The sequence below is a fragment of the Protopterus annectens genome, chromosome 7.part0 (genome assembly GCF_019279795.1).
Source record: "Protopterus annectens isolate FY-2018-M chromosome 7.part0, PAN1.0, whole genome shotgun sequence".
Classification (NCBI taxonomy): Eukaryota; Metazoa; Chordata; order Ceratodontiformes; family Protopteridae; genus Protopterus; species Protopterus annectens.
In genome coordinates, this window is record NC_056739.1 from 884,854,619 (window position 1) to 884,869,436 (window position 14,818).

Below are 14,818 nucleotides of genomic sequence, written 5' to 3' on the forward strand. Positions count from 1 at the left end.
TCCCTTACTGTCTGGTACTTCTAGCCATAGCATTTCATGCAGAGAGCAGCATTTGAAAAACTGTGTAAATCAATTCCTGTTTTTAGTGACCCACCGCTTTTCGCCAGTGTCCGTGATAAGGATTGGGACTCCTTGATTACTGGCGCACTCAGGGTAAAGAAGGGCCGTCGCAACATTTATTTTTTTAATTAAAATTCATGACAAAGCTGCAACTTTTTACCCTCAAGGATACGAGTATAGTCCAAGGTTGTCTTATAGGTTTAATAGGGTTAAGTATAAATATTGTATTTTACCCCCAGACTGTAGATTGGTTGAATTTATTTGTCTGTAAATTTTAATTTGTGTTTTTGGTGCTCTTTTTATATATTCATAACTTCAGAGTTAAGTATACCTGCCTAGTTGCCCTTGCGGGCTATTTTTAGTATTACCAGTTTCTCTTTGTGTTCAAATTAACCTATCCCATTTGGTTAGAGATTGACCTTACCCATCCCATGATTAATAATTATGTATTGCCCCTAAAGAGAATACCTGGGATGACACCATCAATAATTTGAGTGGACTCATTCATGGAATAAAGCACTCACAAGCTTTTCTGTCTTTTAGTAGTACGGGGGGCTTCTTCTTTTCTAACATTCTGCAGAGACTGCTAGTGTACTTGTTTGATTTTGATATAACATGTAATGTACCATATTGCTGTGTTTAATATGCAGAAACTGTGTTCCGCTATGCATCACATGTCCCGGGTTAGGAGTTGTTGCTTGAGAAAGTAGTTCCCTAGTTTAGGGAACTATATGCTTAACCATTCAAGGCATTAAACTAAAATGTTATTTAACAACACTAATTTTGCTCCCTTTATACAGCTATTTGCTTAAAAAAACATTGTTCACCATTTATGCAAGTATTACCAGCAAAACTAAGCTTATCCAGTAGCTGGGAACAGAAGTAATTGCAAAGTGCATCAGTTCAGGTGTTCCCTTTGTCCACTAGATAAATGGTGGACAGAATCAGTGCTGTTCAGAAGTACAAGTTTATCAGAAATGTTTTTGACATCTTGCTGCATGTTTGGGGAAATACTGTACTTAGAAATGTGACATGTGCTCCTTCTCATTGCGACTTATTTGAGGCTTCCCTGTGGTTGATGCTAGAATGTGTACGAGACCTTGAAAAGATGCAGTTACATTTGGCAAAAGTACAGGTTTTGAAAAGTGAAGAATCTTTTAAGTATATTTATTACTGTGATGCTTTTGCTTTATAATAAGAAACTATTTGCTTGCTTTGTTTGTTTTTTTTTTTAGTAAAAAAGCTGGTCTTGATTCAGAAGAGCTTATGACCATTTGTGATTTTAAGTAACGTTGGTGGGCTGAATGTCTCATTACCAATACAGTTATATAGAATAAAGCAACATTAGTGACTTGGCTGATTTGCTTTTTAAACAAGTCTTCATCGGAGCAAAATGCTTATTGTATTGTGCTTGTTAATGTGGCAAGTGTGGGGTGGGAGCTGCATGGCTCCGAGGCCAGTTAAACAACTTTTAATGTTATGGTGGGCAACTAGGTGAAGAGCATATTGCTATTATTAGTCATCTACACGGAGGGACTACTAGCTATGACTGGTGCTTCCTTAACACCTCACCACCTTTATCTGCAAAGTACTGTCTGGCCAATACTGCATTCTACCAGGTTGTTCCTGGCTCAAAAAAAGCTTGCAGCATCAATAACCTGTTAATATTCTAATATATATATATATATATATATATAATATAATATAATATAATTTTTTTGATTGTAGTTAGAGTGCCAAATCATGCCAGAGTTAACATGGGCTTCCAGTATGGTTTAGTAGAGTTATTGTGTTGTAAGGTGTCATGTGTTGTTATGGTTGTTTCTGTTCTCCTTAGTGTTATGAAGGTATAGTGCACCAATAATTACCAAAAGTCCTGTACCAAGCAAGTATGGATTTTTCATGATTCCCAACCTTTGTTTTTACTAATTCTGTTGAAACCTTTATACTCTGTCTCTTAGAATTTATTTTCACAATCACTGCTTGTATGCCCTTACAGGAATTACTTTACAATAACTGATAAGTTGCATTTTACCTTCTAGCCGTCTTTTCAGCGGTCCAATAGTCATGATAAGGTGAGAAGGATAGTTGCTGAGGAGGGTCGCACAGCTCGAAACCTAATTGCATGGAATGTTCCATTGGAAAGTAAAGAGGAAGATGGTAAGTATAATAGCCTAGACTAGACTGCTACATACAGAACATAGTGTTTTTATTTTGAGACTGGTACTGAATATCCTCTGTAGAGTGTTTGGCAGATCCTGTGTAAGGCTGGTGAGTAGGCCACCTATTATGTTATCTGGCCCCATAGATGCAGTGTTCTTGATATTAGAATGTGCTTTGGATTCCCTGAGCACAGTGAAAAAATTTACTTTCATATTTGTCATGAATTATGTGAAATTGTGTGTTATTCACTGTTGTCTGTTTTCATCCGATTCCGCTATGGGTTGCCTGATCTGACTGGATCTGACCTCAGCACCAAATCTAAAGCTGTTTGGTTCCAGGGCTCTGACTCCCCTACCCATAATTCCATGCACGCCATTGTTGGCAGCAAACGAGATCTGAGTTATTGAAATATTCAGACAGATGCATTTCAGGCAGCAAACATGATCTGAGTTATTTAAGTATTTAGATGTGTTTTTGAGGCCTCCAAGATTTGTATCTTTCATGGAAATATTTTCAGTCTTTGGTGTTACCCATTCTCCTCCTGTACCAAGAGAAACATTTTCTCTCCAGTTAGTACAGCTTAGTTAAGGGTGTGTGTTTTTTGCCTGTGATAGAAATGGGTAATAGTGCTAGCAAGTAGCTTAGAGTAGTTCTTTAGGATAGCATTTTAGAATAGATTAGTTTGAGTGTACTGTGTTACATTGGGGAGATTTTAGAGTAATGTTATATTTGATAGTTTGTAAGTTTTGGTGTTCTTGCAGTTACTTAGTCATGGCTGATGGGGCTTTAAGAAGTGCATAGAGTGTAGGCACAAGCTCCCACCCCAAGACTCGCATTCCTTGTGTGTCTGTTGTTCGGGCACTGCCCACCTTGACATACCATGTCAGCCCTGTTCTTTATCTCCCAGACCCTTCAAACCAGGAGTGAGAAACTGATAGGTAAAGGCCATCTTCCCCCTTGGACAGCATCTGCTATGACATCTACTTCCTCACTGGCCTCCTCTGCAGCAGGCAAAGATAAAAAAAAAATCTAAGGACAGGCAGAAAGAAAAGGAGAAAGACGAAGTCGATGAAATGGAGAAATAGAAAGACAAAGAAAAGTTGAAAGAAAAAGGAAAATAGGATTCTGAAAAGTCCCACAGGAGATGACCAAATTAGACAGTTGTGTCCAATTTGTTACTAATACATTTGGAACTGTCGGGTTGCTGTTCTGTATGGTTTGATTTCTGTTTCCTCTTCAGAGGTATTGGAGGATGGGCCAATTTAGAAGCCAATGTCTGGGAGGATGGGAGAGCATGAGTAGGCCCCTGCGATGCTACGAACTATGGTTCCCCTGCGCCATCAGGAGCGGATGGCTGATCTACCTCAGCGGACATACTCGGCATTTCCGCCGAAATGGCTTCAATCATGGTTCCTGGTTCTAGCTGATAAACAGACGTCCGATGGGACCTGGGCTAACATCTGCCTCGAGAGTCTCAACAGACTCTTGAGGTGCAACATGGGCATCAGGCCTAACTTTTTTTTTTTTTGGCCTTCTTCTGAGGCGGCTCATCGGAGGTATCTACCCCTCCCTCCATACCTAATGCTAGATGCCAGAGTCTTTGGTTCTCGACATAGTTTTAACGCAGCCAGACAGCTGCAAAGTGTTTTTAGGCACAAATGATTTATCAATGTCGCAAGATAGATGTATGCTCGTGGGCCTTTCCTAAACAAAATAAGCACTTATCACACATGTCCTTGTGTGGAATTTGTCTTCCACAAGCACACTTCCCTTTCTAGTTGACATGTACATCTGAAAAACTAAGGAGTAGATAACAAAAAAACCCAAAGTGTACTTGTCTGTAGCAGATGGCCGAGTCAAATGAGCAAACTGCTTCCCAAAGCTGGCGATCTGAGGTCCTAAGATCACTACAGCTGAAAAGTTCTGAAGTGGGTACGTACAGACGTCACTTTTATAGCCAGCATCTGTTTATGGCTCTGACATCAAACGTCGCACGTACCCCTGCTCCTAAGACTTTGGTATACTGGCTGTGTGTTTGGTACTGCAGGCAGCAACCTCCCTACAGTTATGAATACTGCAACATTGCAACATGGAACGGAAGGACATCTAAGATTTTGATAAGCTCTTACACAACTATTCTTTCCTGAGCTCTGTTCATCACTTCCTCAGTCCCGATATTCCCAGGATCCAGTGAATCCTAGACCTCACTCACTGATTCTTCAGTAAAGGCGGTTCACAAGACCACCTTATTGGTGTCATTGACCCAGTCATTAAGAAGCCTGACTGAACAGAATGTTGATAGGATGATGAAGCTTCTCAAAATGCAGATTGACCTTGGGGCTGTCTTGGTACTGTCTATGAACATACTGAGTGCTGAGCCATCTACTCCTCGTCCTTCTCCTGTCTTATCCAGTCCTGGTCCATCCCTTGGACCCGGCTGTCTTGGATCTGATCTGTTTTGGACTGCCTTTGCCAGAGCTGATAGCACGGATGACTTCAACTCTTACAGGTTCCCTTTCTGTTTTGACTCTGATTTTGTTCAAATTCAGAGGCACCACAGCTCCAGGTGATGGGTTGTCCCAGAAGTTGTCAGAGCTCTCTCTTCCCCTTGGGTCTTTAGCTGCAGATAGCTCAGTACCGAGGTTTGCCTCGAGGTCAAGACCTTTCATTTCCAAGGCTTCTTTCCTTCCTGTGTGGGAATAGGAGGGTTCCTGTGGAGATGACAGTGTATTTGGCAATTGAGGCTTTTGAACTGGCCCTTTTGATGAAAGGGCGCATCCATCCAGTTAGGTTCCTTCCAAACCCGACTAGAGTCTGCTTTTGCTTCTCATCTTCCAGTCAGACAGGATAGTCCGTTCCACAGGCTTCCCAGGCTATATGCGACATTAACTTCCAGTCTGATTTTGAACCTTCAGACCCCCCAGTACCAGTTTACAGGAAACAGATGTGCAATGGAAGCACTCTTCTTCATAGACCCTCTCTGAATACACAGACTTGGATGAAAGTGAAGGCTCCCCTAGATCTGCTTCTAAAAACTTCACTTTTTAGCGAGATCCTTGAATTGAGAGTGGGATGGTACATTGACAACCCGTCTCCATGCAGGTTGGTTTTCTTGGAAGTCTTTGGATCCACCTCATCTTTGGCCTGGTGGTACTGCCCATTGATCCTCTCATTGATTTGATGACACAACAGCTATGGAAGGACTCCGACATGGTGGAAGCCCATACATAAGAAACCTGATAGGATTCTAGCAGCATCAGCAGACCATAAACATTGGAGCAAAGGTGCATCAGTGGATACATTGGTAGTAACGGCAGCAACAAAGAAGGAACTGTCTGAAGAAGGATCTTTGGTCCATCCCCCTAACAGGGAGTCAAGGCTATGGATCACTTTGAGAAACAGACAGATGCTTCAGTGACATTCACACTTTGAGCGCTTAACTACCTAGTTCACATCACCAGATTTCAGAGACCTGACCAAGTAGATTTCCAAGTCTCTCTTGGGTATCTTGCCTGCAGGTGTTCAAACTTTCTGCCCTTCAGTCTACCTCCAACGTAGCCATGTGACCACTTTATAATGCGGCTGATGGCATGGTTAGAGCAACAGGCAGTAGGCATTACCATTTGGCAGCATGCCTGGATACTTCTGTATGACTTTGTGGAAAGCTTTAAGACTTCTTTCATTAATGCCCCCTTTGATGGATCTACCTTATTTGGGCCCACAGTGAAAGACATACTAACTAGGTGTCAAGAGGATGGCAAGCGACTCTCTGAAGTGGGAATCCACTTCTCCACCCCCTACAGATCCTATTGTAGGAATCGGTGAGCTGGGATGAAGATGTGATTTCAGAAGTCAGAGAGCTCTTACCAGTACACTCCAGGTGATGGACATCCTTGTGGGAGAGGAGAAGGCTACAGTAACTGATGTCCGAGAGGCAGAGGTGGAGCGTAAAACCAGGGCTTTCATGGTCCCTTCACTGAAAAGCGGCCCTTGAAGGGTTGCCCCAGCTGCTGCACTTTGGAGGCAGTTGGCCGGTGGGGGGGGGGGTGTTTTACTGCTTGTTTCTGCATGCACAAGCTTGGTGAAATATATCTACAGATTCTGGGTGCTAAACATAATTTCGAGAGGCTATTCTATACCATTGCCCCTTCCTCCCATAAAGAAGATTAAAGTTCCTGACATTCCACTCAGTCATTGGGAACACACCGCGGCAGAAATTTCCAGGCTGCTAGAAAAGACATGTTCTTCGTGTTTCACTGTTGCAGTCATTACATTTGGGTAATCTGCTTGCAGGTTGCCCTCAGTCGGCCTGATTAACAAAGTCTTGGGTCCTGCATCGGTTGCTGTCCCTTCTTCCATGACGTCAGGTCATCAGAGATATCATACATGCAGCCGACACCATTGCACCAGTCTTTCTTGCCGTGCGGTGCCCAAAGCAGAAGCAGTTCACAAGTGCCGGTTGGCCGACTCCTGAAATTTTAGTTTTCAAGTTTCAGAACCAAAGTCTTCAACTAAAAGCTAAGTACCCCATTGGGGGAAACTTTTTCTTGCTCCTTACCGATGTCAGTAAAAGTAAATAATTGCATTACTTGTGGAAAGCAAATACTTCATAAAGATTTTAATTCGTACTGTATTCCTTGCCTAGGCCCTGACCACGACGAACCTTGCCGTTGGTTTTGTGCTTTATTTAATCAGCGCACTATCCGTCGTCAGTATATTTTCGCCTCTAAATATTTTGGTTCTCTGTTTAATTATCCAGAAATGTCATCTGTTAGCCATCTGACTACCGGGATTTTGAAAAAAAGCAAAGATAAAGACAGAGACATGCCGCCGAGGACCAAAACTGTCAGCGATGCTTCTAAGCCAGTCGCCAGTTCGCCGGTACTCAGTGAGATGCTTTCACAGCCCCTAATACCCAGTACTTCTGATTTTCAGGCTTCTACTGAGACCCATTCGGAGTCCGGTATGCTGTGAGATACTTCAACTATGTAACCCGCTGATGTCTGTACCTTGGATGGGTCCAGAGCCACTGTGCAGGCACCGGCTTCTGAGGGTGTATTCAGGCCTATGGATTTGCATATTAAATCAACGCCTCCTTCATTACGAAGGCCTAAATCTCTGTCCATGCCTAAAAGACCGACACCTAGGCCACATGCTCAGGTCTCTATGCCTAAGAAACAAATTATATAAATGGCTGAAGATCTAATAACTTTAATCAGAGGTAGCCAACCCCCCCCCCCCCCCCACACACACACACACACACACACTAAGAGGCCTAGGGCTGAGCTTGGTTATGAATCTTCTGATCAGGATTCTGTTTTTTCTGACTGCTATGATGACCTGGTTTTGTCCTTACTTACTTATGAGGATTCTGATGCAGAGGACTCTTTTCCCTCTGCTTTCCCTCCTTAGGATGTTTCTTTTGGGAAAACCTTACATACTCTAAGGGAGCATTTTCACTGGGAAAGCCAGGAATTTTCTGATTCAAAAAAGAGGCTTAGGGATTTCCTTCTCCTACCTCAGCATAGGCCTTTAGCTATTCCTCCTGCACTAGACATTGTTGATGCTTTTTTGGAATCTAGTTTGGCCCCTGATTCCCTGCCTCCTGCTCCCGAAAAACCTGACAGATACTACAGGGTCCCGGAGTCCCATAAGTTCCTTTTCAAAAATCCTACTGCAGATCCAGAGACTATTTCACAGGGGCCCAAGGGCATTAAGGCTTCTACTGCTAAAAATCGTACCCCTTCTGATAGAGACTCCAGGGTGCTGGATAGATGGGGTAAAAAGGTTTATACTTCAGCAACCTTGGCAATTAGAGCTTTAAACTGTCAATTTCATATGTTAAAATGTCAGCAACATGTTATTGGACTGTTTAAACAGAAAATTATGTTGATTCGTGACTCTGTGGAAAGTAAAGACTTACAGGATTTAATGCATTCTGCTGAACAAGTTGGAAAACGTACTTTGCAATGTGGTTTTGATTCTTTAGAGGCCTCTTGCAGGGCTGCTGTTACTGGGTCTTTTCTTAGAAGGGATGCTTGGCTTAAGGAGCAATCTTTGCCTGATCATGTTAAAGCTAAATTGTTGGATGCTCCTTTAAATCAGGACTCCTGTTTGGCAGCAAGGCTGAAGAAGTTCTTAAAAAGATGGAAGATAAAGCTAAATCTATGCAAACTGCTAAAGATTTTTTTACAAGTTCAGCCTCCTAGATTTAGTAGGCACTGGCCTTCTAAGAACTGGTCCTTTCCAGCCCCTTCCAGGTCTTCTCAAGCCAAACCCAGACACAGCAAAAAACCCAGGTTTCAGTACCAGGGGACTCACAGAATTAAGCAGTGTTGGGCCTCCACTTCCAAGTCTGGGAATAACAAGACCCCCCCCCCCTCCCCCATGGTAAACTGTCTCAATGACTTCCTTTTAAAAATTTCCAAGCACTTATCTTCTGACTGCCCCTTTGGGGGGAAAAATTGCTCTTCATGCAAAGAACTGGGAACTCATTACCCAGAACAAATGGGATTTAAATGTAGTGTCCCGGGGATACAGATTTCACTTCCACATGTTGCCAGTGCCAAGTGGGTGACAGGACCTACCCCCAAATCAGTGGGCAGAGGCTCAAAAACAAGTACTTTCTCTCTTAAGCATGGGGGCTATTCAACTGGTACCAAAAGAGTAAAAGGGACAAGGTTTCTACTCCAGACTTTTCCTGGTACCCAGAAAAGACAAATCATGGCGTCCAATCTTGGACCTGTCTACTCTAAACACATTTCTGGAGATTCCAAAATTCAAGATGCTGACTCTTCACCAATTACTTTGTATGCTAGGCCAAGACACCTGGTTGGCAACACTAGATTTAAAAGAAGGATACCTGCACATCCCAATCAGGGAATCTTGCAGAAGATGCCTACACTTCAAAGCAGGCTACACGCACTATCAGTTATTTGCACTGCCCTTTGGCTTATCTACTGCACCTAGGGTATTCACAAAGTGCCTGGCTCCAGTTATTGCATTTTGCAAGCAAAGAAGTATTCAAATATGTCCATACCTGGACGATTGTCTAATTCAGGCAGAAAGCCAGGACATACTTTTGAATCATCTGGCATTTGTAAAAAGGGTTTTAACTTGTCTGGGGTACACCATAAATGAAAAGAAATCACAACAGGTACCCTGTCAACAAATTGCATTCCTGGGAGCAAGCTTGAACCCAGATGGCTTACCTCATGCCAGAAAAGCAAATTCATTTGACAACCTACTTCAAACAAGTGTGGCCACAAAAACCCTGCTATCTGCAAGACAAATACTGCAAGCCTTGGGGTTCATGGCCTCCTGCATTCTTCTAATTCCATATGCAAGACTGCATATGAGGAAACTACAGTGGTATCTAAAAAACCTATGGAGTCAACATTCTCACAGCCTAGAAACAATGATTCCTGTCATACCTTGCCTACGCCTAGAGTTCATTTGGTGGGCAGAGGCCTGCCACCAAAACAAAGGACTATCTTTCACACCACCCCCTGCCGCCCAAACCCTAACAGATGCATCAGATTATGCATGGGGGGCTCACCTGGTAGGGAAGTGCATTCAGGGCAAATGGAACCCAAGTCAAATGCACCTGCATATCAATCAAAAAGAAATGTTAGCTGTACAAAATGCTCTGACAGCCTTCAGGGACTACATTCTTCCAGGACAACTAATGGTAAAGACGGACAACACCACGGTTATGTGCAAAGCATAAACAAGCAGGGGGGTACACATTCTTACCCCCTCTGCAGACTAGCCATGGCATTGTGGAGCACAGCCTTGAGCTACCAAGTGCACCTACAAGCTCAATTCCTGCCAGGAAAATTAAATACACTGGCAGACGGACTAAGCAGAAACCTCATGGACCTACACGAGTGGAAACTGAAACCAAGGATTTTCAGCAAGTTGACAAGCGAATGGGGGAGCCCAGATATAGACCGGTTTGCCTCCCCCCAGAACTGCCAATTGGATAAACTTTGCACAAGGTCTCCCCACAAATAAGCCTGGAAAGTGGATGCTCTGTCCTTCAGCTGGAAAAACCTATCAGTCTATGCCTTCCCCCTGCTGCCTCTGCTCTCCAAATTACTACTAAAAGTCAAACAGGACAAACCAAGGATGATTTTGATTGCTCCAGACTGGCCGTGCCAACACTGGTAACCCCTCCTGCGCAGTGTTTCACGGTTATCTCCATGGCACCTGCCTCAGACTCCTTCTCTGCTGTCTCAGCAGGAGAACCAGATTCTGCACCCTCCGCTTCCAACACTGAAGCTTGCAGCCTGGCTAATTACTTAAACTCTCCCTTACCATCCCTCAGCAAACCTGTGACGGATGTCATCTTAGAGGCAAGGAGGTCTAGTACTAGAAAATCTTATGCTGAAAAATGGAAAAGATTCTGTGCCTGGAACCAATCTCAAGGGATGAGCACAGCAGCACCCAATTTACCTCGTATTTTACAATACTTAACTGAGATGCTTCACTAGGGCCTGTCTTTTTCCTCCATTAAAATCCACGCCTCAGCCATTTCAGCTCATTATAACACAGAACATCCCCTCTTCTCTCATCCACTGCTCAAGCAGTACCTCAGAGGGGCCAACAATTTTAGACCACCCAGGAGAGCTCCAACCACAGCCTGGGACCTTAACTTTGTATTGGAGAAACTCACTCTACCTCCTTTCAAGCCAGCTGTTACTGCAGACTTAACATTTCTTTCTTGGAAAACAGCTTTCCTTTTAGCAATCACTTCAGCTAGAAGGGTATCTGAATTACAGGCCCTTATGGCAGTGGAGCCATTTATCACATTTCATGCGGACAGGGTGTTACTCAGAACCAATCCATCCTTCATGCCCAAGGTCATGTCCAGTGTGGCTCTTAATCAGTCCATTCATTTGCCAACCTTCTTTCCCAATCCACAGAACAAAGGGGAACGGATTCTGCATTCCTTGGATGTGCACAGGCAACTTAGATTCTACTTGGACAGGACTAAACCTCAAAGAAAATCTGAACAACAGCTGGTAGCATTTGCTGCAGGGGCAGAGGGGGGGAGGCTATTTCAGAACAAACCATTTCTAAATGGATAAGCCATTGCATTCATTTCTGTTATAAGCACCATGGAAAACCTATCCCCCAGGGGATCAGACGTCACTCCACCAGGGCTGCATCTACTTCTGCAGCCTTTCTTAGAGGCGTTCCTACCAGGGACATCCTAGAAGCTGCTACCTGGAGTTCTGTACATACTTTCACCAAGCATTATCATTTGCCAGTTTTCTCTAAATCCAGAGCTGGCTTTGCCACTCCAGTCTTGCAGGGCCTTATAGCTGGCCCTAATGCTATCTAACCTCCTCCTCCCAACCATAGCTTTGGGAATCTACCCAAATGTAATGACTTCAACAGTGAAACACTAAGAACATAGTACAGTTGTGTACACTTACCATAAATGTAGATGTTTGAGTGTATTCACTGTTGCAGTCCTGGTTACCTTCCCTTCTGCCGCCTAACTTCTTTTGGCTATGCCTCTACTTTCCTTTGCTATGCTTAAAAGCCTTTTTGGTGTATTTGCTTTTTTGTTGGAGGTATACCTTTGTGTTTTTGTTTAATTGCTTCCCATTAGGGGGGCACCTGGTATCTGTGGCAAGAAAAACTGATGTAATGGCATCGGCTGCATGTTTTATACCCCTGACATCATGGAAGAAGGGACAGCAACTGATGCAGGACCCAAGACTTTGTTAATCAGGCCGAGTGAAGGCAACCTGCAAGCAGATTACCCAAATGTAATGACTGCAACAGTGAATACACTCAAACATCTACATTTATGGTAAGTGTACACAACTGTACTTTATCCAGTCAGTCCCTGAGGGCCAAATTGGATATGGAGTCTACTCAAGGTTCTTTTTAGTGCCCAAGAAAACAGGGGACCTCAGGGCTATTCTGGATATGAGCCATTTTAATCAGTATACCCCCCCGTGGTGGTGGTGACAACTAACTCATTTCTTCTAGGGAGTGGATGAGTGATCATTTCGAAGGAAAGATAGTCCTAGGCACTTGGCCACACACCGAGGTCAATTTCCACTTCAGTGTTCTGGAGATGAGGGTAGTCCTGCTGGCATTCCAGTACATCCTCTCCATGGGTGTGATGTCCATTCAGACAGTATGTTGGTAGTTTGCTACATCAGCAAACCAGGAGGAACAACTCCTGTCCCCTATGTTGAGCGGCCATGACAGGTTGGTAGTAGACTGTCTTAACATTTTCTTATAGCAACACATATACAGGGTTTATACAGGGGTCATCCAATGTACTGGTGGACAAATTGAGCAGAACAGTCTTAATGCTTCATGAGTGGTCCCTCAATCCAGCTGTGACAACTTTCATTTTTTAGTCTCTGGAGGCAACCTTACTGTGATCTGTTTGCATCCTACCTAAACAACAAGTGCAGCAGTTACTTTGCCCTGATCCCACTGCAGGAACAGTCGCTGAGGGATGCTCTAGTCCACATTTGGCCCACTGGGTCTCTTCTGAGCAGTTTCCCCATTCCCTTGCTTACAGGTTCATCAAGAAAGCAAGAATGTGCAAGGCCATGGTGCTCCCCATTGCTTTTTTCTGGCCTCGACAAACATGGTTTCCATTGCTGTGGCCTTTACTACATCCCCCATGGATGTTGGATCATTATCCAGACCTCTGAATGCACCCATAAACTGCCTCATATGGACCAGAAATCCATGAAGCCAATCACATGATTCCTCCAATTCTAACCTTGGCCAGAGATACCAGGCTTCCCACTGCAGTCATTTGGATCATTTCAATGTCTCAGAAACGGGCCACCGCAAAAATTTACCGTAGCAAATTGAGGAGATTTTTTATTTGAATGCTGTCCAGAGGTTTAGACCCCTTTGCTGCTTCTGCTTCTGTTTTGGAATTTTTGTTGGAACTTTTCCACAGTGGCTCCAGTCATTCAACTGGCAAAGTAAAAATTGTAGCTATTTCAAATTTCCATATAGGCCACAGTGACAATTCTGTAGCTTCCTTAAGAATCTCCAAAGCATTTTTGAATGGAACCTTTCTTCAGCGGCCTCTAATTAGGGACTCAGTACCTCCATGGAATATTCCCATCATGTTATACTAATTCAACCACCTTTTGAACCGGCAGTTGATCTGAAGTTTCTATCTTGGATAACAACTTTTCATGTGGCAGTTATTTCAGCCAGACAGATTTCAGTGATGCAAGCACTTTGTGAAAAAACAAATAGAGAGGTTTGCAGGAAAGACCTAGTTTCTTTAATGTCTAATGCATCGTTCCTTTCTAAGGTAGCATCCAAAATTAATTTGTCAGTCAGTTAACCTACTAGTCTTAACAAAACTTTCAAAGAAAGATGATTTACATGCTATATATGCTGGATGTTCATTGCCAGCTGAAATTTTGCCTTTATAGGACCAAGCCATTCAGGAAGTCAGATCAGTTGTTTGTGACATTCTCTAAACCCAAACTGGGAAAAGCAGTGGCTAAAGTGATGTTATTTAGATGGTTGTGTGCATACATTTCCCTTGTTACAGTAAAAAGGCCTTTTTTTCACGAGCTAAACCTAGGGCTTATTCTTCAAGGGCAATAGGCACTTCAACAGCCTTTGCCAGTAGACTACCTCTTAATGATATCTGTGCAGTAGCTACTTGGTCAACATTCCATATTTTTATATCTCATTATCTCATTATACATTGGATGAACAGTCCAGATCAAGTTCCTGCTTTGGCTCCACCATCCTTAAGAATGTCCTTCCTTGATAACACCCAAGTCTGCATGCTTGGGAATCTGTCCCGTAGTCGAATCGGATGAAAGTACTCATCATTGGATACAAAAGTTATGTACTTAACATAACAGTAGGTCCATGTTGTCTGATTTTCGTCTGGTTCAACCTCCCTCCCACCTTCCCCTTTTAAAAGTAGGGGTTCAAATTTTTGCAAGTATGTTGGGATGCATGATGGCCTTGGTGTAATGCTTAGTGTAGTAATGGCATGATCCAGTAGGGCATTGGGTAAGATCTGTGCAGCAGTGAGTAAGGGGAATATGCTACATAAAGTTCATTAAACAAAAGTCTAACCTTCTGGCTATGCCAGAGGTGTAATATGTAAAGTCTTGTCTGGTGAGATTAAGGGTTCTCTGTAGTGTCTAGCAACTGCAAGTCCTGTATAAAGTCATGCAATATTTTGGCAGATTTGAGAAGTAAGATGGGCTCACTAGGGGATCCTGTAAGTTACTGTTTTGACAGCCACGTTAAAATCACCTACTCACAAAACCCTGATTTGCTTATTACTTCTAACCTTTCTTCTAAGCTAAGTAGTCATGTTGTATCACCCACATTTCGGACATAAAAGTTGACTAACACTAGCTGACCCCTGGGGTTGGGTCACCTTGATTATAATCCAGGATCCCTGGTCTTCAGTAGATACCGGTTTTTACACATCATCCTTAGCTGATGGTGGTGTAAAATCAGGTAGTACATGAAAAATTTGAGGTTAGGAGGGTAGCCTAATGGTTAAGGTGTTTGCCTTACAAACACAAGGTGCAGGGTTTGAGTCTCACAAGGGATAATT

The 14,818-nt window shown here is 43.2% G+C and overlaps 1 protein-coding gene across 1 annotated transcript in view; it reads left to right on the plus strand.

Annotated features, from left to right (window-relative positions):
• Positions 1 to 14,818, plus strand: part of SCAPER (S-phase cyclin A associated protein in the ER) — a gene marked incomplete in the record, with an annotated part of 4,815,867 nt that overhangs the window by 132,734 nt on the left and 4,668,315 nt on the right. Inside the window, 1 exon segment of the mRNA XM_044077465.1 lies at positions 2,103 to 2,220. Coding sequence (XP_043933400.1) covers positions 2,103 to 2,220 — 118 coding nt within the window.